Below are 27,620 nucleotides of genomic sequence, written 5' to 3' on the forward strand. Positions count from 1 at the left end.
GAGATGTTGTTTTGTTGTAGAGACCCAGTCATCAGTTGTTTATATGATCTGAGGCTTTGAACAAAGTCCAAGCAGGAGACATAAGTTTGGGGGTCATCAGACCATGAATGGTAGTTGATGCCAGAGAAGTGACTGACATAGCCTGGCCCATGAGACCCTATCTTATAATTCATGTCCGTGTCTCTTGCTTTATTTTCCATATCCTCCACACAAATTTAACATCTCTCCAGTCTTCATCCTGACCAATCCATCTCTAAGCTCCTGTCATTGGGAGTCGGGTTCCCTGTGTGTGTCACATTGGCACTTCTAAGTTTTCCTTTGTTCTTGTTGTCTATTCTGCTCCATACTTACATGTTCAGTCTCTACTTTTACTCCTATTCATTATTCAAAGTTCAATTCAAGCATCTCCTTTCCTTAATAGACTTGTTTCTCTAACCCTACTATTCTGTATAAGGAATTCCCATGTTTTCCAATAGCACCCTGTATATTTCTTAATCATAATACTTAATATACTGATTTATAATTTTGATTAATCTGTCTTTTTAGCAACCCAATCCTCCTACTCACTATAATTCAGAGAAAGTGAAGGAGATAGACATATTTATGCCAGGGAGAGCAAAAGCTTCATTGTAAATTAAGAAATTGTCATTAGTTCAGTTCAGTCACTCAGTTGTGTCCGACTCTGTGAACCCATGGACCTCAACACGCCAGGCTTCCCAGTCCAACACCAACTCCCAGAGTCTACTCAAACTCATGTCCATCACATCAGTGATGCCATCCAACCATCTCATCTTCTGTCATCCCCTTCTCCTGCTGCCTTCAATCTTTCCCAGCATTAGGGTCTTTTCCAATGACCCTTCTTTGCATCAGGTGGCCAAAGAAATTGTCATACTTGTTTGTAAACAGACAAGTGGTAGAGGGTTTAATGGTATAGGGTCATTTCTCTTGAGTGTGCTCTCATTTGGCCAGGCTGAGGAAAGTCAATGTCTGAATCTAGGGAGCAGAAGATCAGATCCAGGTTCTGTGCAAGACACAATTTAGCTATTGTAAGTCTCATTTCCTTCTTGTTGCAACAGAGTATAGGTGAGTTCTTTCTCTTAGGAGCTTGGAAGAACTGTTATAAATATTAAGACTTTTATCTAGATACCAAGTATTCAGAAACACGAAGGAGTTATTTGGAGGTCAAAGAATACAGCCACTCGGGCTTCTCTGGGGGTTCAGATGGTAAAGAATTTGCCCGCAGTGCAGGAGGCACAGGAAAGGATGGTTTGATCCCGGGATTGAGAAGACCCCCTGGAGAAGGGAATGGCAACCTACTCCAGTATTCTTGCTGGGAGAATTCCATAGACAGAGGAACCTGTGGGCTACAGTCCATGGGGTTGCAAAGAGTTGGACATGACTGAGCTGCTAACACACACATGCACACACACGCACACACACACACACACAGAAAGAGAGAGAGAGAGAGAGAGAGAGAGAGAGAAAGAGATAGAATACAGCCCTAGGAGAGGAAGAGCTTGGTATAAAGTGATAGCACAAGCTTCAAAGGAAGAGAGATCTGTCAAATAAGTTGTTAAAGCCTCTGGCACTCTGATGCAGAAGAGTAGTTATCCTTCCTCTGAGAAAGTTTTAAAAGATTCATTACTCTGATAGGTTGAGGAGTATTGGGGGAAAGTTTGAAAATACGAGAAGGAAAGTTTAAGGCAGAATTATATATAAGAAAGAACACAAACTTTGAGGGATTGGATCCCAACTCTTCTATTCATTAGCTGTGTGACCTTAAACAAGTTACAAAACTTCTCAGAGACTCAGGTCCCTCATCTGTAAAATGCAAGGCATAATATCTATATTAAAGTATAAACAAGGATTTGAAATGTTATAATTGCAGTAATACCTGGCACCTCAGTGATCATTTATTATTGTTGTTATTGATATAATGAATATTTTAAAAGGCATACTACAAAGGGGGGAGAACTGAACTAAATAGAAAAAAGGGCAAAGAAAATAAGTGACGGCAAGTTCGTAAACTGGGCAGTGAAGATGAATCTTGAGTTAAACAGAAAGGACAGGCAAACACAGGATTGAACAGTTGGGAGTGTCCTCTCAGCTATGAAGATTTAGGCCAACCTTGATATTTTACAGAAGAAGAAACTGAAGCTGAAAAAAGCTTAGTGACTTGGTGAACAGCTAACATTTTGTTGGAGAAAGCCAAAGTCAGAGTCAGGTCTGCAACTGGGCTCATTGTTCTTTCCACTATAGTACATATTAAATGATTTTAGGGAACACTTGACTCTCACCCTCACCCTAGTACTAATGCTAACTCGAATTGCTTTATTTTTTCTTAACTTTGTGACATCTCCTATGGTTATTCCAACTAGTTGGAATTTATTACATACAATGATTGAATATGAATCCATTTCACTCCCCCCAGTAATCATAGCTCTAGTATTTTAATTTTCCAGTAATGATTTGAGATTCATCCATTTTGTCCAAATATCAAACTTAATTCCTCTATTTAAATCATCTGGATAAAAATATTTTATATACAATTTGATTCATATGACACAATTTGTTGTTGTTTAATTGCTAAGTTGTGTCTGATTCTTTGCGACCCCATGGAGTGGACTGCGAGGCTCCTCTGTCCATGGGATTTCCCAGGCAGAAGAATACTGAAGTCGGTTGCTGTTTTCCTCCCCAGGGAATCTTCCCAACACAGGGATTGAGCCCATGTCTCCCTCATTGGCAGGTGGATTCTTTACGGCTGAGGCCCTAGGGAAGCCCCATATAACACAACACTGTTGTCAGTTTGTGGACATATATTTCCATCATTTAACAGCTATCTTTACACTAAACTAAAAAAATCAAACTATGAAATGTTTTTTAAGTATAAATGAATCTCTATCAGTCTACTTATCCATCTGTTTATTTATCTAGTATAAAAATAAATTTTAAACATCCAGGTGCTCACCACTCTGCCAAGCTGAACAACATTACCAATACCCTTGTAACTCACTCTGCACTTCTTTGACACACATTATTTGAGCATTTACAAATACAAAATCAGTACTTAAAATGTGAATATTTATTATTGTCACCGTAAAAATCACCTTTAAAAAAAAAGTTGTTTGAGGAGTGAGGGAGAATTTTAGAAAACTGTCTGGGCACCTAGGGTGAAAAATGAAGTTATGCAACCTCCCTGTTAGACGTACCACACACACACAAAAGCACATTTAGCTTTACCTTAAGTAGTGCCTCCATGATATAAAATGCAAGAAAAGAGTAGTTAGCATATGCTAATTCTGTCTCATAGATATCGTTTAACACAGATATACAAGAAATTATAATAGGAAACATATTCATTAGTATGATAAGGTATCCGATGTACTCAAATTCATCAGTAAATACTATTTTATGGCATGCACGAAGAAAGCAATGTCTGCAAAAAAAAAGTTTAAAAAAAGAGATAGTTTTATCTGATAAAATAATTACACTGAATTAATTTCATTATATACTCAGTCCTGATCTAATCATCAATAGCCACAAAGCCCTGCTTAATTCTGAGAAGTAGTCGTCACTACCAAACACTTGCTGGCATTCTACTTCAGATACTGGTCCTTTAATTTCCTCCTCTGTAAATGTCTTCAGGCTAGTTTCCCCTCTTTCTTTCTTTCTTTCCTCACGGTCTCATTCATTTTTGCTTATACTTTTAGTAGAAATACTTCAGATCATATAACAGAGATAATTCAAACTGGGGATATTAATTTAAAAAAATCTCTCCCACCTTCTAATCAATACACTTCTCAGAGATGGCTACTATTATCAGTTTTAATATTGTTCCAATATTTTTGTTTATATAATCATTATCTATGAATACAAAAAGAACTATATCATGTATATTGTTCTATAACCTGTTTATTTTTCTCTTAGCAATGGATCATGAGCATTTTTCCTTGTCAAGGCATATAATCTGGCACAAATCCTAATATGTGTGGGAGTCAAACACGATAGGCCCACATTTTATCAAAAACTTTAAATTAACATATGTGCTTTGAAAAATTATTTTTATACTGAGTATGCTAGAGAGTAGAATTATGGGTGAAAGGATTTACTTTATGCAATTTTAATTTTATTTTAAAATTATTCAAGTAGTATAACAATGCATTATTATTGCTAAAACTAAAACAAAATGATTAATCAATTATTGACTAAAGAGCAGGTGAGTGCTGATTACTTCATTATTCTTAAAGTTAGACCCATGTTATGCAGGACCTGAAATTTTTACAATATTTATGATTTGGATCCCTATTTAATAAAAATGAGATAAATCATAAATGCATATATGATCCTGTCATCAAATTGCAAAATCCTCCAAGGTCTCAGGCAGTGCCAGAGAGAGGGAGACCCATAGAATGTAAGCCTTGTTAACTTCAAGATAACACTTCCCTCTCAGCTGTCTCTTCAGATTGTTTTTCTTTTCTTTTAAAAAAACTCAGTCATATTGAGGTATAACTGACATGTAAAATTGTAGATATTGAAACTATCTATCCTAGTGGCTTAATATATGTATATATACTTTGTGAAAGGATTCCTCCCATCTAGTTAATTGATACATGCATCGCCTCACATGATGTGTGACTATTTTGAGGTATGACTAAATTCTTTTCTTTTATAGTCACCATGTCTTACATTACATCTTCAGACTTTATTCACCTTATAGCTGAAAGTTTGTAACCTTTTACTAAGCTCAATTTCCCTAAACTCTCAGCTCTGGTAGCCTCTTTTTCTACTCTCTGTTTCTTTTTTTTTTTTTTTTTTACTGGTTTAATTTTTTATTTTATTTTTTAACTTTACAATATTGTATCGGTTTTGCCATATATCAAAATGAATCTGCCACAGGTATACGTGTGTTCCCCATCCTGAGCCCTCCTCCCTCCTCCCTCCACATACCATCCCTCTGGGTCGTCCCAGTGCACCAGCCCCAAGCATCCAGTATTGTGCATTGAACCTGGACTAGTGACTCGTTTCATATATGATATTATACATGTTTCAATGTCATTCTCCCAAATCATCCCACCCTCTCCCTCTCCCACAGAGTCCAAAAGACTGTTCTATACATCTGTGTCTGTTTTGCTGTCTCGAATACAGGGTTATCATTACCATCTTTCTAAATTCCATATATATGCGTTAGTATACTGTCTTGGTGTTTTTCTTTCTGGCTTACTTCACTCTGTATAATTGGCTCCAGTTTCATCCACCTCATTAGAACTGATTCAAATGTATTCTTTTTAATGGCTGAGTAATACTCCATTGTGTATATGTACCACTGCTTTCTTATCCATTCATCTGCTGATGGACATCTAGGTTGCTTCCATGTCCTGGCTATTATAAACAGTGCTGTGATGAACATTGGGGTACACGTGTCTCTTTCAATTCTGGTTTCCTCAGTGTGTATGCCTGTTTCTATTAGTTGACTTTTAAAAATCTATTATTTCATTTCATTTTACTTATTTTTAGAGTCAACATATAAGTCATACCATGCAGTATTTGTCTTTTTTGGTCTGACTTACATTTAGCATAGAACTGTCACAATCCAACCATATTGTCACAAATGACAAAAATTCCTTCTTTCTCCACTGTATTTTCTTTATCCATTCATCCATTGATGGATACTTAGTTTATTTTTATATCTTAACTATTGTGAATAATGTTACTATAAAATATGATTGCAGATTTCTTTCTGATATGTTGTTTTTATTTCTTTTGGATATATACCCAGAAGTGGGACTGCTAGATCATATGGTAGTTTCATTTTTAATTATTTGAGGAACCTCCGCACCCCACTCCAGTACTCTTGCCTGGAAAATCCCATGGATAGAAGAGTCCATGGGGTCGCTAAGAGTCGGACACGACTGAGCGACTTCACTTTCATTTTTCACTTTCATGCACTGGAGGAGGAAATGGCAACCCACTCCAGTGTTCTTGCCTGGAGAATCCCAGGGACGGGGGAGCCTGGTGGGCTGCCGTCTATGGGGTCACACAGAGTCAGACACGACTGACGTGACTTAGCACAGCATACTGTTTCCCAAAGTGGGTGTACCAGTTTACATTCCTACCAACAGTGTAATATTGTTCCCTCTTTTTCATGTTCTTGCCAATACTTACTACTTCTTGGGTTTTTTTGTTTGTTTGTTTTTGATGATAGGCATTCTAACAGATATGAGATGATATTTCATTGTGATTTTGATTTGTACTTCCCTAAGCACCTTTTCATGTTTGTATTGGCCTTTTGTATGTCCTCTTTGGTAAAATGTCTATTCAGTTCCTCTGACCATTTTTAATTGGATTGCTTGTTTTTTGCTATTCAATGTATGAATTCCTTATATATTTTGGATGCTAACCCCTTATCAGGTATGTTGTTGTTCAGTCGCTAAGTCATGTCAGACTCTTTGAGACCCCATGGACTGCAGCAAGCCAGACCTCTCTTTCCCTTACCATCTCCCAGAGTTCACCCAAGTTCATGTCCATTGAATCAGTGATGCCATTCCTCCTCTACCACCCTCTTCTTCTTTTGCCTTCAATCTTTCCGAGCATCAGGGTCTTTTCCAATGCGTCGGCTCTTTGTATCAGGTGGCCAAAGTATTGGAGCTTCAGCCTCAGCATCAGTCCTTCCAATTAATATTCAGGATTGATTTCCCTTAGGATTGATGAGTTTGTTCTCCTTGCTCTCTAAGGGACTCTCGAGTCTTCTCCAGCACCACTATTTGAATGCATCAATTCTTTGGCATTCAGCCTTCTTTACGATTCAACTCTTACATCTGTACGTGATTACTGGAAAAACCTTAGCTTTGACAATACAGACCTTTGTCAGCAAAGAGATGTCTTTGCTTTTTTTTTTTTTAATTTTATTTATTTTCTTTTGGCTGCTCTGGGTCTTTGTTGCTGCATGCAGGCTCTCTCTAATTGTGGTGAGCGGTGGCTACTCTTTGTTGCCGTGCTTGGGCTTCTCCTTGCAGTGGCTTCTCTTGTGGCAGAACATGGGCTCTATCTAGGGCTCGCAGGCTCAGTAGTTGTGGCTCATAGGCTTAGTTGTCCTGTAGCACGTGGAGTCTTCCTACTCCAGGGACTGAACCCGTGTCCCCTGCATTGGCAGGTGGAATTCTTAACCACTGGACCACCAGGGAAGTCCTGTCTTTGCTTTTTAATATGCTGTCTGGTTTGTCATAACCTTCTTTCCAAGAATCAAGATTCTTCTTCCAAACAAGAACCATCTCAGGAATATAATTGCACCAGCTCCAAATGTCCTCAGCAGAATGTTGAAAACTGAATTATGGCTAAGAACTCTGTGCCAATAAATTTCTTCCCAATCTGGCCTTATGTTGCAGCTCTCTGGTTCAGTATCCTCAAGATCCATTCCCTTATATGTTCTATTAGTATTTACTGGTATCAGTCAAGTCCTGTAATTCTTTCAGTTGATAAGTTGTACTTTTTCTGAAGCAGCCACTATATTTTCCCCTCCAGCTATGTTGAGACTCGACCTGGGTAATTACCATGGAAGCAATGAAAGGTGGTAGAAACTAAGAACAAGCTTTATCTCATGATGTCTTTGCAGCACTTAAAGGTGATAAAAGGTTATTGTTATTGTTCTCCAGCAGAAGAGAGGTGGCTACTTCTGTCAAGCCAGGGTATTCACGAGAATGCGGAAGTTCAAGATTTTCAGATTTGCCCACCCAGGTGTTACCACTTCAGATCTCATAGTCCTGATCTTCTCCTGTCAGAGGCCCAGCACTGATACAGAGGCCCTGCATTTATTGTCATTGTACAGCTCTACCTGCATCCCATCCAATTAGATATATCAGGTGGCTCAGTGCTAAGGAATCTGCCTGCCAATGCAGAAAATGTAGGTTCCATCCCTGGGTCAGAAAGATCCCTTGGAGCAGGAAATGGCAATCAGCTGCAGTATTCTTGCCTGGAAAATTCAATGCAGAGAGGAGCCTGGTGGACTACATGGGATCACAAAGAGTTGGGCACAACTGAGTGACTAAGCACACAAGCGTATTATCTTTTAATTCTGAAAACTTAAGCTGAATTTTTAATTTTAAGAATTACATGTATTTTCCGTTTTTCTATTCATTTTCTTTTGGTGATTGACTTTGCTCATGTTTGTGATTCCATCACTTGCTAATTTCAACATTTCAGTAATACTTATAGTCCATATTGGATAATTTTAATAACTGAAGTCTTAGGGATATAAATCTGCTGCTATTATTTCTGCTGATTCACTTTCATGATTATTTCTTTTCTAGTGTGCTTGTTCATCTTTGATAGTGACTTCATCCATTGGCTAAAGAATTCAATTTTTAATCGAACACTATTTAGCGCTTACCAGTAAATGGTAATATTTAAGTGCTTAGCTATTGTTATTCTCTGGACTATGTGCTTCTACACACACAATTTATGTAATCTTTACAACAATCCTGTAAGGTAGGCAAAGGAGAACTCAACTAGCATATACTAGTATCTACTATGTGACAGTTACTTTATCAAGTGCTTTAACTGTATCAGTTAGCTTTCAGAATATGACATAGATATTAATATTACTTCACCCATTTTTCAAGTGAAAAAACAGACCTGTAAAGCTCCTTCAGCTAATAAATGATTTAATAAAGACTGGGATTCTAAATTAACCCACCTGACTCCAGAATCTCTACTACCTACTGTGAGATGAATGATACTTAAGAGACAGCCTAAAAGGTAGATTGACTATAAATCCTAGTTTTTCGAATCTCCATTTCTTTGTCACATCAACAGAAATAATTACTCAGATAGTTGCAGCTTAAGTCACTATGGAAGGCTTTAAAAGAACCATTGTGTATTTATTGATACTTCTATTGAAAAGAGGAAAACCTCTCTTGAATCTAGGTAAAGAAAAGACATCCCAATTAGAAAGGAAGAAGTAAAATTATTTCTCAATGATAGGATCTTAAATATAGAAAATGCTAGAGAATTCACAAAAAGCAACTAAAAGTATTAAATGAATTCAGCAAAGCTTCAAGATACAAGATCAATATACAGAAATGATTTGTATTTCTATACACAAGAAATGGACAGTACAAAAAAGAAATTAGGAACAAAATTTTATTTAAAATAGCATAAAAATACATATGATTAAATTTTACTAAAGACATGTATGCTGAAAACTATAAGATATTTCTAATAGGAATTAAGATCTAAATAAATGAAAAGCCATTCTATTTCATAAATCAGAAAGTTTAATATTTTAACATGACAATTTACAAGTTAGATGGCGATCCTTATGAAAATCCAAATGAAAGGCAAGCTAATCCTAAAGTTCATATGTAATTGCAAGGGATCCTGAATAGCTATCAGTTCAGTTCAGTTCAGTCACTCAGTCATGTCCAACTCTTTGCAACCCCATGAATTGCAGCACGCCAGGCCTCCCTGTCCATCACCATCTCCTGGAGTTCACTCAGACTCACGTCCATTGAGTTGGTGATGCCATCCAGCCATCTCATCCTTTGTTGTCCCCTTCTCTTCCTGCCCACAATCCCTCCCAGCATCAGAGTCTTTTCCAATGAGTCAACTCTTCACATGAGGTGGCCAAAGTACTGGAGTTTCAGCTTTAGCATCATTCCTTCCAAAGAAATCTCCTTTAGAATGGATTGGTTGGATCTCCTTGCAGTCCAAGGGACTCTCAAGAGTCTTCTCCAACACCACAGTTCAAAAGCATCGATTCTTCGGCACTCAGCTTTCTTCACAGTCCAACTCTCACATCCATACATGACCACAGGAAAAACCATAGCCTTGACTAGACAGACCTTTGTTGGCAAAGTAATGTCTCTGCTTTTGAATATGCTATCTACGTTGGTCATAACTTTCCCTCCAAGGAGTAAGCGTCTTTTAATTTCATGGCTGCAGTCACCATCTGCAGTGATTTTGGAGCCCCCAAAAATAAAGTCTGACACTGTTTCCACTGTTTCTCCATCTATTTCCCATGAAGTGATGGGACCAGATGCCATGATCTTCGTTTTCTGAATGGTGAGCTTTAAGCCAACTTTTTCACTCTCCTCTTTCACTTTCATCAAGAGGCTTTTTAGTTCCTCTTCACTTTCTGCCATAAGGGTGATGTCATCTGCATATCTGAGGTTATTGATATTTCCCCTGACAGTCTTGATTCCAGCTTGTGTTTCTTCCAGCCCAGCGTTTCTCATGATGTACTCTGCATATAAGTTAAATAAACAGGGTGACAATATACAGCCTTGACGAACTCCTTTTCCTATTTGGAACCAGTCTGTTGTTCCATGTCCAGCTCTAACTGTTGCTTCCTGACCTGCATACAGGTTTCTCAGGAGGCAGGTCAGGTGGTCTGGTATTCCCATCTCTTTCAGAATTTTCCACAGTTTATTGTGATCTACACAGTCAAAGGCTTTGGCATAGTCAATAAAGCAGAAATAGATGCTTTTCTGGAACTCTCTTGCTTTTTCCATGATCCAGCGGATGTTGGCAATTTGATTTCTGGTTCCTCTGCCTTTTCTAAACCAGCTTGAACATCTGGAAGTTCACAGTTCATGTATTGCTGAAGCCTGGCTTGGAGAATGTTGAGCATTACTTTACTAGCGTGTGAGATGAGTGCAATTGTGCAGTAGTTTGAGCATTCTTTGGCATTGCCTTGCTTTGGGATTGGAATGTAAACTGACCTTTTCCAGTCCTGTGGCCACTTCTGAGTTTTCCAAATTTGCTGGCATATTGAGTGCAGCACTTTCACAGCATCATCTTTCAGGATTTGAAATAGCTCAACTGGAATTCCATCACCTCCACTAGCTTTGTTCGTAGTGATGCTTTCTAAGGCCCACTTGACTTCACATTCCAGGATGTCTGGCTCTAGGTGAGTGATCATACCATCGTTATTATCTTGGTCATGAAGCTCTTTTCTGTACAGTTCTTCTATGAATAGTTTCCTATAGCTATACCAATAGCTATATCAATTGGTATAGCTATATGAATAGCTATACTAATCTTGAAAAGGAAAAGTAAGGTAGATGGACTCACATTTCCTGATTTCACAGTTATCTAGCAACTGTGGAAAACAATTTGGTGTTTCCTCAATAAATTAATTCAATAATTTTTATTTTCATATGATCCACCAATTTTCCTCCTAGGTGCATACCCAAAAGATGGAAAGCAAGAATTCAAAAAAATAACTGTACATAGGACCATAGGAGCACTGTTTACAATAAATATTCAGAGGAGTACTGTTTACAATAGTCAAAGGGTGAAAATAACTCAACTATCCATCAACCAAAGAATGGATAAAGAAAAAACAGCACGTGCATACAATGGACTGTTATTATTCAGCCATCAGAAGAAATAAAGTATTGTTATTGCTATGAAGTAGATGAACCTTATGCTACTGATGCTACAATATGGAAGAAACCTTATGCTGAGTGAAAGAATACAGAAACCAAAGGTGTTATGTTGTATATCTATATGAAACAGTTGAATAGGTAAATTTATCATAGAGACAGAAAGCAGACTAGTGCTCTCCAGCAGTTGGGGAGAAGAGTGAATGGGGAGTGTCTGCTTAATGGGTACTGGGTTCACATTTGGGGCAATTGAAATGCTATGAAACTTGATAGAGGAAATGGTTGTCCAATTTTGCAGATGTCCTAAATAACACTGAATGGTACACTATAAAATGTTTAATGTTTAATCTTGTATGAAATTTACATCTATAATAAAAGTTATTACACTGTATCTTTTTTCTTTAGGTAACTTTTGTATATATATATATAAACAACTTAGTTGTAAACTACCTCAAAATATTTTACAAAGTATCCAGGATATAAATTTAAAAAAATAAATTAAAAGGAAATGGCAAATGAATATAATAACATGTCTAGTAAGGTTTAAAAGCACTGACCTTGATGGGATCCCTTTTTCCTTTTTCGTATTATACACCCAATTGAGCAATACTTTTCTTGTAAAGACAAGAATTTTTTTGCTTTCAGAATAATTCTTTATTGTCTCAGCATTCATATACCTTAAAAAAGGAAGAAGAAATCTTTAAACATGCTTTAAAATTTTTGAGATAAGTTTAATGCAGAATTATCAGAAAGCAGGAAAACTATTTTGTTCCGTGATGACAGGAAGTGAGACACTTTCATAGGCATAGATCCAAGTCACAAAGATGTTGATAAAGGTGGATTATATAATTGTGAAGTTAGGTTGTGGAGCTTTAATTAATTAATTAGAGAGTATAAAAATTCACTTATTAACTAGAGAGTATAAAATGGTTCAATATTAATCAGAGAGTATAAAAAAAGGTTCAATAAAAATTGGTTTATTAATCAGAGTATAAAAAAAGGTTCAATAAAAATTGGTTTATTAATCAGAGTATAAAAAAGTGGTTCAAAATAGAGAAGTCATGTTTCAGGAAGAGAAAGCACACCATGATTAAAATACCTGGGATTCAAATATATATGGGTTTTCATGTTGGACCCTCCACTATCTGGGTGCCAATGAACTAAATACCTCACTAACTTGTTTGATCTGTAGAATGGAGGTAAAATGACTAATGCCAGCCTGGGAAAATTAAACGAGAACGTCTACAGGAGGCATCCGGCCCACCTCACATATCCCCCCATCTCTTTTCTTTCACCTTCTGGGCAAGTAATCAGGGAATTTATGGGGGAAATACCAGTGGTGAAGTAAAAGTAAAAATGGTTACTTGGAAGACTTGGTGCTCATAAACCCATCAAAGACATTTGTCCCCAAGTTGCCGGTAGGTTTTTTCTGTTGTTGTTGGTTTTTTTTTTTGAGACAGCTCAGATCTGTGCGCTACATTTAGGTCTTGCTCTTCATCAGAAGGAGGTTAGGGCTCCATCCCCGGGTGTGAGGCCCTACCTTAAAATGCAGCTTAATAGAAGGGCATTGGTGACTTAAGTTCAAAGGAAGGTCTTGTTTTTCCTATAGATTATAATGTTCTTACCCTAAAAGGTGGGCAATTTCTCTGTTACAGAGATACTGACATAATTAAAAAGAAGGAAGTTAATCTGTTTTATGTGATTAATATAACAATGGAAAATCATGAATGTATATATGACTTGATTCAGTTCTGATTGTTAAAATATTTGATTGAGCACCTATTATGCTTGATAAATGCATGGGGTAAACCATTAAAAAAATTTAATTAAAAAATTAAAAAAAATTGCAACTCTGTTTGCAAGACTTCTGAAGACTAGTGGAGTAAAAATATGCCAACAACAGTTGCAGTTAAGTGTAGTAAGTGTCCTGCACAGGTAATAAAGAGAAGGGCACTCTGGATCCACACAGGGGCCGTTTAATATAGTCCTGGGAAACCAGGAAACCCCAATTAATGTCTAAGTTAAGATGTGATCATTTCACAAGTTCCTGTGAATCCTAAAATTCTGTGATATCAGTGCATGTGATATTTTAACAGACTAAACTATCGTGTATATCAGGCTCCTGGGTTCCTATTCGATATGCTCTAAACATGTTCACTGTTTAGACTTGATTTAGGAAAACAGTATGATCTCTTTAACTGGATAGTGAGATAGCCTGGCTTTGAATCTGGGCTCTGTAATTAATTAGTCAAATAACCTTGGGTAAATTATTTAATCTCCCTGTGCCTCACTTTCCCCATTTGCAAAATAAAGGTAACAATAGCGCTTATAGGATTTTTACCACCTTGAAAGGGTAATACATGTAATATATTTAAAACTGTATGTGACATAAGACCATAAACATAATCTCTATTCAGAGTATTGTTTATTAGGTAGTTACACAGGTGCTTAGTACAGGTCCTGGAACCTCTGTTTAAACTCCCTACTCTTTTTATCTTTAGACTTGTTTCCTTGTCACAGGACACCCTCAACGCATGGGGTTACAGATAGGAATAATCAGCAAATGGTAGAATCAGCTCCAAGGCAGCCCAGCAAAGAAGCAAGTACTGAACTTAAGAGTAATTAAGAGAAACTTCTGCTCTGATTTGAAAGCCATTTCACTGATCTCAATATTCCCGGGGCTGGCATATAGTTTTGCACACATTTAGGATTCAATATTTATCTCATATATGTCCAAATGAAAATGTAATACATTTCAAAATTTGCCTTTGTTGTCTACTATGAACCATTTCAACCCTTAACCCCCTTTCCCCACAATTTACCTCCTTTTTGTATCCATTTACTCTGGGTCCTCAGAGGCAGATGCTGATTCTGCCTTTGTGGATTTTAAGAGGAAAAATCAAGGGAGTGGACTGAACTGCCCTATACTGTTTTATATGTGTTCCATACATGTTAACCTCTCCTGGACAATGCAGTGATAACACTTTCAGATGTCATTTTCCATTCATTTAAAAATTTCTGCTGTACACAATGCATCTGTCTTTAAAGTATGACTCTGTTTTAAATTGATCACTTCTGCCCAACCCTCTCCTTCTACTTCACTAACATCCATCAGGTCCCCTAAGCTTCTGGAGGGGCCCAGAGCAAGAAGGTAGGTTGGGGCTCTTGTATCATATACGGAAATATAATGTGATAATGATTTGTATGGCTAGGCTTGAAATTAAAACTCTTAGGCTCTTTGACAATCTGTACTTGCACTGCAATGGGAACATACCCCAGTGTCTGGTTGCTTCTCTTCCCACACAGGGCTTTATCTCTCACTACGAAACCTCAAGCCCAAAGAATGCTAAAGAACTGATGCTTTCAACTGTGGTGCTGAAGACATCTGAAAGTCCTTTGGACAGCAAGGAAATCAAACCAGTCAATCTTAAGGGAAATCGACCCTGAATACTCATCGGAAGGACTAATGCTGAAGCTGAAGCTCCAGTAGTCTGGTCACCTGATGCAAACAGCCAACTCATTGGAAAAGTCCCTATTTCTGGGAAATATTGAGGGCAGAAGAAGAGGGCATCATAAGATGAGATGGCTGAATGGCATCATTGATGCAATGGACATGAACTTGGGCAAACTTCAGGAGATGGTGAAGGACAGGGAGGCTTGGTGTACTGCAGTCTATGGGGTTGCAAAAAGTTGGAAACTTCTGGGTGACTGAACAACAACAAACCTCAAGCCAGTGTATGTGAGTAGACACCAGGCTGCCACATCTTAGGTTTTGAGGAGTGGACACCAAAGATCTGGTTTGCTTGTAAGATGATGATCTAGGGGAAAGGTCCAAGCAATCCTAGGACCATATGAGCAGGAAATTTTGGTGTTCATGGTACCAGAAGAGAGATCTAGAACAAGAAGGAATGTCTGGGTTTGGAGTGGTCACTACTGCAGCTGCACCGCAGTTTAACTCTTCCCTCTGCCCAACCATGTAGCCTTCCTCCTTCCTCAGGGGATGATCCGAGGGCACTCACTAATACGCTGACTCAGGAACTCACTGCTGGCTGTGGAGGCTCACATCCAAAGAAATCAATATAAATATGTCAAAAGAGGGTGTTCATTGGGAAGATGTGCCTGGAGGGTTGAAGGAAGTCTTTGACCTCAGCTAGGTGTCTAAAAGAAGAGTGGTTTACAACAGCTTAGCTTTAGGAGGGGGACAAAAGGAGAAAGAGAAAGTATCAGTCAGAGGAGCAGCTTGTTCAAATGCATAGAGGTGTGAGTGAGTGGAGCAAGTCCGGGAAACTGGAAGCAGGTGGCTTGGCCTGCTGGTGGAATGGAGAACAGGCAGTGGCTCGAATGCATCATACTGGATGATCTCAGATTACCAGACAAAAGCGGAAACTCACTCGCACAATTTCCTAAATGCAGTGGCTTAGAATAGAGCTTTCTCTTGAAATCATACTTACTCTACCATCTTCTCTCCAAAGCTTCCTGCTGCACCTACCAGCACCTGGATTGCACTCTGGGACAGAGTCTCACTCCTGTATTGTCTCTGGTAGCTCGCCTAAAAGGAATGTTGAACCAAATTGTTATATAATATGGATCAGAGTGACAATTTATGGAAAAATAATCTATGAGAGAGAAGTCAAAACCCCCAAATATCAGTATCTTTATTAAAAAAATTTTTTTTCAGTGGAGTCTAGACCATGAGGTCAGTGCAGAAGGTACGTCTGAGCTTTGTGTGGAGTGAAATAGATTATGCAAGAAACTAGGTTCCTGATAGATGTTAATTACGTTTTCAAAAATAAGTGGAGTTCTGTGGCCAAATAAGCATGGGAACTGCTGCAAACTACCCCCACCTTAGAAGTTTATAATACATATTTGAATTTTAAAGCCTCTGAGAAGTTTTACAGTAAGGGATCCTAGTTTATGTCTTTCTTTAACTTCACTTAGCCAAATATTTTGACAACAGAACTCTCTTGTCTCCAATCTATTCCCAGCATGAGATGACCTGCTGCTATGGTGCAAAATACATTCATTCATTCATTCATTTGGGCCATATACTGACAGCCCACTCAGCTTCTGTGTGCTGAGCACTGTTGAGAATCTACTTCCTGATTTGGAACATATGATATGACTAAAGATTCCCGGTTCCATAGAAGACATTCTGTTTGCACAATCTATGAACATTGAAACATGTTTTGCTCTTGGAGGATACCAGAAAGGGATAGAACTAAATTTTAGGATGAAAGATCAACAAGCTAGTTGTCCATAATAACGAGAATTCAATAGAGTATCATTTCTTCTTAAACTTCATTAAAATACCTATAAAATAATGTAAATGTAAAATATTTTCAGTATTCTCAAAGACAAACACTGCAGTCTGTAAGGAAAATAAGAAAGCTGAAAGTAATATGGAACTCATGAAAGCTTAGCAACACAAGTAATTGACCACTTCAATACTAGAAAAATGTTAATTCTTAAATGATCATTCGTACCAATTCATAAGAATTTAGAGAATGGCTGATTCCTAAAAATAACTGCCATCTATGAGCTCCCTAATATACTATTGGATTAACATAATAATTTTTGTTTTACATAAAATTATTTAATTCTTGCAACAGCTTTATGATGAAGGCATCAAATCTGTATTTGATAGATGAGAAAGATGAGAATCCTCAAGGAGTTAAGTAGTTTTCTCAAGACCATATTAGAAACTCAGTTCTTTCTGAACTGAAAGCCTGTCCTCCCTTCCTCCGACTATACTGTGCTGTCTGTCCTTCGCCACCATCTTGCCATGCTATGTTCCCTCTTCACATGTACAGGAGCGGAGGAGATATTGCTCCCATTAACCTGAACTGGCTGAGATTTAAACAAAGAACTCTCAAAGCTTTGAAAACTATAATAGCCAACTGTTGGGAGCAGTGACTATTAGAATGGAGATGGCAGAAATCAAATCAACAAGCCAAGATACACGTGAAAATACATCTAGTACAAAGAAGGACTAAAAATGTACAAGGTGAGATGAGATCTGGAGAATAGAACAGAGAGACTCAATGCACTTTGAAAATAGGACTTCTGGATTAAGACCTAACAGCACAAAATCAACGAAGATGTAATAGTAGAAATAGGGGAAAAAATTAATGGGAATAAATAAAAAAGATACAGAAAGCATGTATTATAGAAAACATAGGATATCACAGGAGGGGGAATGTAAGAGGTCATTTGGGTAGCATGTTTCTCCTTCTACAGATGGGGAAAATAAAGAAAAAATAATAAGTTCTGAGCCGCATATCATATTAATAACGAAAGCAAGACTCAAAATGGAGTCTCCTGCATTGATTTTAAGGGTTCCTGAATACTGTATTTTCCTCAAAATAAAACACCTTATGCTTAAGCTAATTTGAGTGGATTTTTCCCCTTTTCTTTTTGCAGTGAAACAAATTCCTAAGACAATGCTGAACTTCCCTTTACCTTTGTAAACTATCTATTAAACTGTGCAGGTGAGCATAACCAAGATGTATTAAACAAGGGAGAAAGTTTTCAGTATCAGATCAGATCAGATCAGTCGCTCAGTCGTGTCCGACTCTTTGCGACCCCATGAATCGCAGCACGCCAGGCCTCCCTGTCCATCACCATCTCCCAGAGTTCACTCAGACTCACGTCCATCGAGTCGGTTATGCCATCCAGCCATCTCATCCTCTGTCGTCCCCTTCTCCTCCTGCCCCCAATCCCTCCCAGCATCAGAGTCTTTTCCAATGAGTCAACTCTTCACATGAGGTGGCCAAAGTACTGGAGTTTCAGCTTTAGCATCATTCCTTCCAAAGAAATCCCAGGGCTGATCTCCTTCAGAATGGACTGGTTGGATGTCCTTGCAGTCCAAGGGACTCTCAAGAGTCTTCTCCAACACCACAGTTCAAAAGCATCAATTCTTTGGCACTCAGCTTTCTTCACAGTCCAACTCTCACATCCATACATGACCATTGGAAAAACCGTACCTTGACTAGATGGACCTTCGTTGGTAAAGTAATGTCTCTGCTTTTCAATATGCTATCTAGGTTGGTCATAACTTTCCTTCCAAGGAGTAAGCGTCTTTTAATTTCATGGCTGCAGTCACCATCTGTAGTGATTTTGGAGCCCAGAACAATAAAGTCTGACACTGTTTCCACTGTTTCCCCATCTATTTCCCATGAAGTGATGGGACCAGATGCCATGATCTTTGTTTTCTGAATGTTGAGCTTTAAACCAACTTTTTCACTCTCCACTTTCATTTTCATCAAGAGGCTTTTTAGTTCCTCTTCACTTTCTGCCATAAGGGTGATGTCATCTGCATATCTGAGGTTATTGATATTTCTCCCGGCAATCTTGATTCCAGCTTGTGTTTCTTCCAGTCCAGCGTTTCTCATGATGTACTCTGCATAGAAGTTAAATAAGCAGGGTGACAATATACAGCCTTGACGAACTTCTTTTCCTACTTAGAACCAGTCTGTTGTTCCATGTCCAGCTCTAACTGTTGCTTCCTGACCTGCATACAAATTTCTCAAGAGGCAGATCAGGTGGTCTGGTATTCCCATCTCTTTCAGAATTTTCCACAGTTTATTGTGATCCACACAGCTAAAGGCTTTGGCATAGTCAATAAAGCAGAAACAGATGCTTTTCTAGAACTCTCTTGCTTTTTCTATGATCCAGTGGATGTTGCCAATTTGATCTCTGGTTCCTCTGCCTTTTCTAAAACCAGCTTGAATATCTGGAAGTTCACGGTTCACATATTGCTGAAGCCTGGCTTGGAGAATGTTGAGCATTACTTTACTAGCGTGTGAGATGAGTGCAATTGTGTGGTAGTTTGAGCATTCTTTGGCATTGCCTTTCTTTGGGATTGGAATGAAAACTGACTTTTCCAGTCCTGTGGCCACTGCTGAGTTTTCCTAATTTGCTGGCATATTGAGTGCAGCACTTTCACAGCATCATCTTTCAGGATTTGGAATAGTTCAACTGGAATTCCATCACCTCCACTAGCTTTGTTCGTAGTGATGCTTTCTAAGGCCCACTTGACTTCACATTCCAGGATGTCTGGCTCTAGGTGAGTGATCACACTATCGTGATTATCTGGGTCATGAAGATCTTTTTTGTACAGTTCTTCTGTGTATTCTTGCCATCTCTTCTTAATATCTTCTGCTTCTGTTAGGGCCATACCATTTCTGTCCTTTATCGAGCCCATCTTTGCATGAAATGTTCCTTTGGTATCTCTGATTTTCTTGAAGGGATCCCTAGTCTTTCCCATTCTGTTGTTTTCCTCTATTTCTTTGCATTGATGGCTGAAGAAGGCTTTCTTATCTCTTCTTGATATTCTTTGGAACTCTGCATTCAGATGTTTATATCTTTCCTTTTCTCCTTTGCTTTTCGCTTCTCTTCTTTTCACAGCTATTTGTAAGGCCTCCCCAGACAGCCATTTTGCTTCTTTGCATTTCTTTTCCATGGGGATGGTCTTGATCCCTGTCTCCTGTACAATGTCATGAACCTCATTCCATAGTTCATCAGGCACTCTGTCTATCACATCTAGGCCCTTAAATCTATTTCTCACTTCCACTGTATAATCATAAGGGATTTGATTTAGGTCATAACTGAATGGTCTAGTGGTTTTCCCTACTTTCTTCAATTTAAGTATTATTTTGGCTAATAACTTAAATTTTTCGTATAGTACCGGCACAAAAAACAGACAAGTAAATCAAAGAAACAGAGTAGAGACCCCAGAAAGAAACCTATGCACCTATGGTCAATTAATCTATGACAAAGGAGGCAAGACTGGGGAAAAGACAGTGTCTAAGATAAGAGGTGCTAAGGAAGCTGGACAGCTGTATGTTGAAGGATGAGATTAGAACATTTTATCACACCATAGATAAAATACAAAAATAAATTCAAAATTAAAGGCCTAAATGTAAGACTGGAAACCACAGAACTCCTAGAAGAAAACACAGGCAGTACACTCTTTGACATAAATTGTAGCAACATTTTGGGGTCTCTGTCCAAAGGCAAAAACAAAAATAAACAAATGGGACCTAATTTAAACTTAAAAGCTTTTGCACAGCAAAGGAAACCATTGACAAAATGAAAAAATGTACTAAATGGAAAAAAATTTGCAAGTGATATAAACAACAGGCCAATAATTTTTAAAAATGGGTAATAAAATACTGACTATTTGTGCTGACAAGAGACGTCTGTTGGCCAACTCCATTGCTTCAACGTTGAGGTTATCATCTATTTCCTTGTTGCAGTGTTGACATTTCACTTTTTGATGTTCTTTTGTTTCTCCTTGGCCCAACTAAATAAAATACAGATCAAAACCAAATAATAGTACATGGACATTAATGTATCATTTAGCATAAACCTCAAGAAATTCAAATACCAGTTTGGTTTAAGAACTCACAGAAAATCTGCTAGTTACATAAAAATGTTCAGATGAGTTTTGCACTTATACAGTCATCTAGAAGGCTAAATAATTGCCAGTTTGTTGGGGAAAGAATTAGATCATATCTTTACCTTTGCATGGCACTGGTAAAAGTTTACAAAAACGACTACATTTTTGATCACACTTTAAACCACTGGTTCTGAAAGTGTGGTACCCCAGCTCTGTAGTATCACCTGGGTACTGTTAGAAAGACACATTCTCAAAGCCTGCCACAGATCTGCTGAAGCAGAAACTGTCCTGTGTTTTTTAAACACATTCCATGATTCTGCTACAGCTAAAGTGTGACAACACTTGAAACTAACCACTCACAGTAGGATAACAAGTGAATGTGGCTGTTAGGAGATGGGAATATGGATACCTCCATTTTATAGATGAGAAAAGTTGAAGCTTAGATAAAATACACCTTTTATAAAAAATCACAAAGCTATTTATTAAGTAACAAAACTAAGATATGAACCCAGGTTTTCTGAGTCCAAGGCCAACATTCTATCTGTAATACTAGAATATCTCTCATCTCTGCATCATAAAGAAGAGAATGTAGTTGTTTATTTATCTGCCTTCTGAAACAGATCAAATACCAGAGTTTGACCTTAACTTTGAGTTTGCATTAGAATTAGGTAGGTAAATGGATTAAAAATACATATTCCTCAGACCAACTGCATCAGAACCTCCTGGACAGAGGTTGGGAAATCAAGGCTATGTGCTCTGTCACTACAGTCATATCTGACTCTTTGCGATCACATGGATTGTAGCCCACCAGGCTCCTCTGTCCATGGGATTTCCCAGGAAAGAATACTGGAGTGGGTTGCCATTTCCTTCTCCAGGGGATCTTCCCCACCCAGGGATCAAACCAGAGTCTCCTGCATCAGCAGGTGGTCTCCTGCATTGTGGGCAGATTCATTACCGCTGAACCAGCAGGGATTCCATATTTTGAATAAGCTTTCCAGGTGATTCTAATGCAGCCAGGTTAGCAAAAGGCCAGAGTTAGATACTGAGAACTACTATAAAAAAAATCCTTAGATTTGGTACTTTTCTTAACCAGAAATCCTATCAATATTTCCACAAACATAGGACTTGATTCTGGACCTCCATCTGAAGCCTCAAGCACCTCTTACAGGATATAAAATGGAGTTTTGCAAATCCTATTTCATAGCAACCAATTATGTCCACACTCTTAGCAGTTGTCCCCTCATATTGTGTGATGCAGAAAAATGGCAGTGAAAATTGGACACGATAGGCAATGACAAACCAGAAAAAGCAATGAGCAGATCACAGGACAACTTTTATTATTCCTCCAGTAGTCATGACTGCTGATGAATTATGTTCTCATATATGAATAAGAAGTCTGACCATGGAGATTCTAAAGTATGTCTCAGAAGCAGGAGGTGATATTTCACGATATCTATATCTTATGATGTGTGTGTGTGTGTTAGTTACTCAGTTGTGTCCGACTCTCTGTGATACTAGCTTTTAATTCTATTTTATGATAAAAATGTAACAGTAACCATAAACCAAGGCTTAGCAAGTACTTCAATATATAATAGCCTAAATAAATACTGAATAAATGCTGTCCATCCTCAGTCTAGCAAAAAAAATCTAGCTGTTTTCTAAAGCTCACTCTTTTCTTTTTATACTATCTTTTTAAAGTAGCTCTAATATACTATTCTTTCTTTTGAATTTACAATATTCAGTTCAGTTCAGTCACTCAGCTGTGTCTGACTCTTTGCAACCGCATGGACTGCAGCATGCCAGGCTTCCCTGTCCATCACCAACTCTCAGAGCTTGCTCAAACTCATGTCCATCGAGTTAGTGATGCCATCCAGGCATCTCATCCTCTGTATGCCTCTTCTCCTCCTTCCTTCAATCTTTCCCAGCATCTGGGTCTTTTCTGATCAGTCAGTTCTTCTCATCAGGTGGCCAAAGTATTGGAGCTTCAGCTTCAGCATCATTCCTTCTAATGAATATTCAGGACTGATTTCCTTTAGGATTAACTGGTTTGCTCTCCTTGCAGTCCAAGGGACTTTCAAGAGTCTTCTCCAACACCACAGTTCAAAAGCATCAATTCTTCAGAGCTCAGCTTTCTTTATAGTCCAACTCTCACATCCATACATGACTACTGGGAAAACAATACACATTTGCTATATACTCAAAGTGTGTGTTGGGAGGAGGGGTGGGGGGGTCTTCCCTGCAAGCTCAGACAGTAAAGAATCTGCCTTTCAATGCAGGAGACCCAGGTTCGATCCTTAGGTAGGGAAGATCCCACAGAGAAGGGAATGGCTACCTACTCCAGTATTCTTGCCTGGAGAATCCCATGGACAGAGGAGCCTGGTAGGCTACAGTCTATGGGGTTGCAAAGAGTTGGACATGACTGAGCAATTAACACCCACTTTTCACTTTCATATACCCAAAAGGGTTGTCACTTCTACTTTGTCTCACAGTGATCATAAAATTCCCTAAGAATTCTGAATTAACATTTATAACATTCATACTTATGATGAATCATATCCACTTTGAAGGAATAAACAGAAGACATTACTTCAAAAAATACTACTTGCTTACTGCATATGGGTTTTGAAGTATAATTGTTTTCTCAACTATGTTCCAATCTGCATTAGCAAGATCTCTGTCAAATTTAAGTGCAGAGGCTACGGATTTGGTTAGTTCTTGAAAGTGTTGAAATGTATAATACAGTGATTTATACTTTGTTGATGTGACATCACGAAGACCTTTGATAAAAAGAACACATTTTATAAATAGTGGATATCATTTTGATAGTATGTACAGAATATATGCACATATACACACATAAATGTGTAGGAGATACATGCGTAGGAGGTATAGATAAACATATACGTACACAGAAATATATGCACTTATATTTATTTCCTATGTATATGTAAGATCATATATATATTTGATATATATTTATTTATCTCCAGATATATATAGTTGACCTTTGAACAATATGGGATTCAGGGACGTCAACCCTCCATGCAGTTGAAAATCTGCCTATAACTTTGCAGTTTTCCCTCAATATCTGTGGTTCTGCATCCTCAGATTCAATAAACTGAGGTTCGGATTGTACTGAAGTACATATGAAAAAAATTCACATCCACTTATAAGTGGACCGACATAGTTCAAATTCATTTTGATCAAGGATCAGTGATAATATATACTATATATACAGACCTCGTTAAGGTTTGAAGGACTCTTACTATCAAACACAGATTTCCTTTTTTTGAGACATAGAAGTTTCTTCGAAAAGCAATAATATTCCATGAGCAAATGTTCACTTTTCTCAGTACAAGTAAACAGATGCTCTACAATAAGAATTTTAGGTTTATTTAGCTACTAAGTAGAACATCTGAAGGGCTTCCCTGGTGTCTCAGTGATAAAGAATCTGCTTGCCATGCAGAAGACGTGGGTTCGACCCCTGGGCTGGGGAGATCCCTTGGAGAAGGAAATGGTGACCCACTCCACTATTATTATTTTTTTTTTTTTTTCCCACTCCACTATTTTTGCCTGGGAAATCCCATGGACAGGATCTGATACTCTGCAAAATGTTACCTCTTTAATCTGTTCTTCTCATTTTACTATGTTAAGGCCCAGAAAAGGAAAAAGTAAATGGTAAAAAGGATATGGTTGCAAACATGAGAATGAGAATTCAATATTACCCATAAAGATGAAATTTAAGATTGGTTAAGAAAATGCCACATGAATGAAACAGAAAGGGTGATAGAGCAGTGAAGAGTAAAGTGGATTAAAAGCACTAGAGGAATTTATTTTTAGTTTGTTAACTGCCATTACTGAGTTGTGTGATCTTAGACAAGGAATTTTAACTCTTTAGATTTCAATTTTTGGATTGTTAAAAAGTAGGAGGTTGAAACAGTCATACTGCATAAAGCAGTTGCCTCCTAAAACTGGTATTTGTGCTTCTACTCTCTTCATAGGCCCCAGTCTGCTATCCAGAGTTGTCTTTTTAAGGACCTTATTCATAAAATTACACTTACTTGCTTAAAACCAACCAAGAAATCCATTTACCTCTTAGAATAAAATCTTAAAATTCAAGATCTTTCATGATCTAGCTCTTTCCCTACCTCTCCCACCTGGACTTCCTCCACTGTTGACATAGTTCTCGAAGGTTCCAGAACCTTACCTTCTTTCCTTGAACACGCTTGGTTTCTAACTTCCTCAGGAATCTACCACATGTTGTATTTTTACTTTCTTTGTATGTGGTGTGAGTACTTTCATGCACAAATGACATTCTGATATTACCTTATTTGACTTGCTTACAGTCTGTCTCTCCTCTCTCCAATTATCTTCAACAATTCAGACTTGTCTGTCTTCATAATGCATCACTATCAGTTAGAATAGTGCCTGGCATGTAAGAGGCTCTTAATAAAAAGTTTGTGGAATAATTAAATAGACATTGTATTATTTCACTTAAACTGGACTAATGTAGATAAGTAATCTTATTTATAAGATTATTGCTTATTGGCCTAATGAACTTATCGGCTTTAATGATTCATGTGACTTTATATTGAGATCCAATTTCCTTTTCAACTAGACACCTTTGATTTGTATTTATATGGCTTCCTTCTTCATTATTAGCAATTCTTTAGTATATTTGGAATATTTTTCTTTTTACTCAAGAATTAGCAGGGCTTACCAAGTTTAGTAACTGCCATTGGCAAAATAAATCTATTAACAATCAAGCTAATCAAGGATACTGACACTCCATGAAATAATATCTGGAATAGAAAAACAAACCAGAATAAGTTTCATCATAATTTCATGTAATATACTCTATATTTACCAGTGTGAATTAAGCTAAGTTGTACTGTGTCAATATTTGGGAAATATAATGACTTGCTTTGACAAGTATTTATATACTTATAAAGACATTAGGAAAAAAATTTTGTTCTTAATTTCAATTTCTGAACTTCTTGCATCTTGGGAATATCCCTGTACTTTATCAATTCTCATCCACCACATACACTTCCATGTACATAGCCATGCAGTTCTCTGTTCAACATTACCAGCACATCTGTGTTAAATATTTCTCTCCACCTAGAAGAAACAATACAAGGCCTTGGTATGTTTGTTCTACCACATACTTTGCCTTTCTGGTATCCCTTCATTATCAGAAAAAAAGTGAAAGTGAAGTTGCTCAGTCATGTCTGACTCTTTGCAACCCCATGGACCATACAGTCCATGGAATTCTCCAGGCCAGAATGCCGGAGTTGACAACCTTTCCCTTCTCCAGGGGGGTCTTCCCATCCAGGGATCGAACCCAGGTCTCCCACATTGCAGGCGGATTCTTTACCATCATTACCAGAAGGGAGGAGCAGTTGATGCCTTTGCTGTCACTTTTTTTTTTCTCCTCTTATATCTCAAGTTAGTCTCCATAGACAGATGCAGAAACACTTCTCAGTCTGATATTACATATTTCCATTGATTTATGGAAATCTAACTTCCAGAATTTATTTTAAACTCTTAGCCAGTCCTCTATTCTTTGGCTACAGATGGAAGTTAGAGACAGAATGTGAAACACACCAGAGGCTTTCATGGCTGCACACTATGATTACTTGAGAAATTTTAAATACTGGTGCACAGGACGCTGTCACTGAATATTCTGATTTAATTCCTCAAGGGGGCCACCCCAACAATGGTCATTAGGAAAACCAAGGTATAATCTACACAGAATGAAATGTACTTGTGTATCTGATCAGTTTTGACAGTGCATACACCCATATTACCCTCAATCCTTTCACGATGTATAATATTCTCATATCCTCTAAATTTCCCCAGGGCTGCTCCAATCAATCCTCACCAGACAAGAGACAACCACTGTTTCTATTTTTATAGATGGGATACACCAATTCTAAAACCTTCAATTAAGCTGAATATTATGTTTTTCATTGTAGTTTTAATTTGCATTTCCCTAGAGTAATGATGTTGAGCATTTTAATATACTTAGTGGTATATACATTTCCTTTTGAAATATTTGTTCAACTCTTTTACTTGTTTTTAAAATTGGGTTGCTTTTTTGTTACAAAATTGTAGAAATTTTGAAAATTATATTCTGGATAGAAGTGTGTTGTCATATAGATGGACAACAGACACTCAATATTGCCAGTTATTAGAAAAATGCAAATTGAAACTACATTGACATATTACCTCACACCAGTCAGAATGCTGCTGCTGCTAAGTCACTTCAGTCGTGTCCAACTCTGTGTGACCCTATAGACGCAGCCCACAGGCTCCCCCATCCCTGGGATTCTCCAGGCAAGAACACTGGAGTGGGTTGCCGTTTCCTTCTCCAATGCATGAAAGTGAAAAGTGAAAGTGAAGTCACTCAGTCGTGTCCGACTCCCAGCGACCCCATGGACTGCAGCCTACCAGGCTCCTCCATCCATGGGATTTTCCAGGCAAGAGTACTGGAGTGCGGTGCCATTGCCTTCTCCACCAGTCAGAATAGCCATGGTTAAAAAGTCTATGAATAATAAGTGCTGGAAAGAGTGTGGAGAAAAAGGAACCCTCCTACACGGTTGGTGGGAATATATCAATAAATTGGTGAGGCCACTATGGAGAACAGTATGGAAATTTCTTAAAAAACTAAAAATTGAGTTACTATATGATTCTGCAATCCCATTCCTGGATATATACCTGGAGAAAACTCAAATTCAAAAATACTTGTGCCCCAGTGTTCACTGCAGCACTATGTATGACAGCCAAGACGGAAGCAACCTAAATGTCCATTGGCAGATAAAAGGATAAAGAAAATG

General features: G+C 37.9%; 1 protein-coding gene across 4 annotated transcripts in view; it reads right to left on the minus strand.

Annotated features, from left to right (window-relative positions):
• The window catches only part of SLC9C1 (solute carrier family 9 member C1), a 128,507-nt gene that overhangs the window by 51,884 nt on the left and 49,003 nt on the right, over nt 1-27,620 (minus strand). For all 4 annotated transcript variants that reach the window (XM_061391820.1, XM_061391904.1, XM_061391989.1 and 1 more), the window contains exons 11-16: nt 25,502-25,583; nt 23,392-23,558; nt 20,560-20,685; nt 15,833-15,930; nt 11,939-12,058; nt 3,241-3,436 (exon numbers count right to left, since the gene is read on the minus strand). In XM_061391820.1, coding sequence (XP_061247804.1) covers nt 3,241-3,436; nt 11,939-12,058; nt 15,833-15,930; nt 20,560-20,685; nt 23,392-23,558; nt 25,502-25,583 — 789 coding nt within the window. The remainder of the gene's footprint in view (nt 1-3,240; nt 3,437-11,938; nt 12,059-15,832; nt 15,931-20,559; nt 20,686-23,391; nt 23,559-25,501; nt 25,584-27,620) is intronic.

The sequence above is a fragment of the Bos javanicus genome, chromosome 1 (genome assembly GCF_032452875.1).
Source record: "Bos javanicus breed banteng chromosome 1, ARS-OSU_banteng_1.0, whole genome shotgun sequence".
In the NCBI taxonomy this organism is placed as follows: Eukaryota; Metazoa; Chordata; class Mammalia; order Artiodactyla; family Bovidae; genus Bos; species Bos javanicus.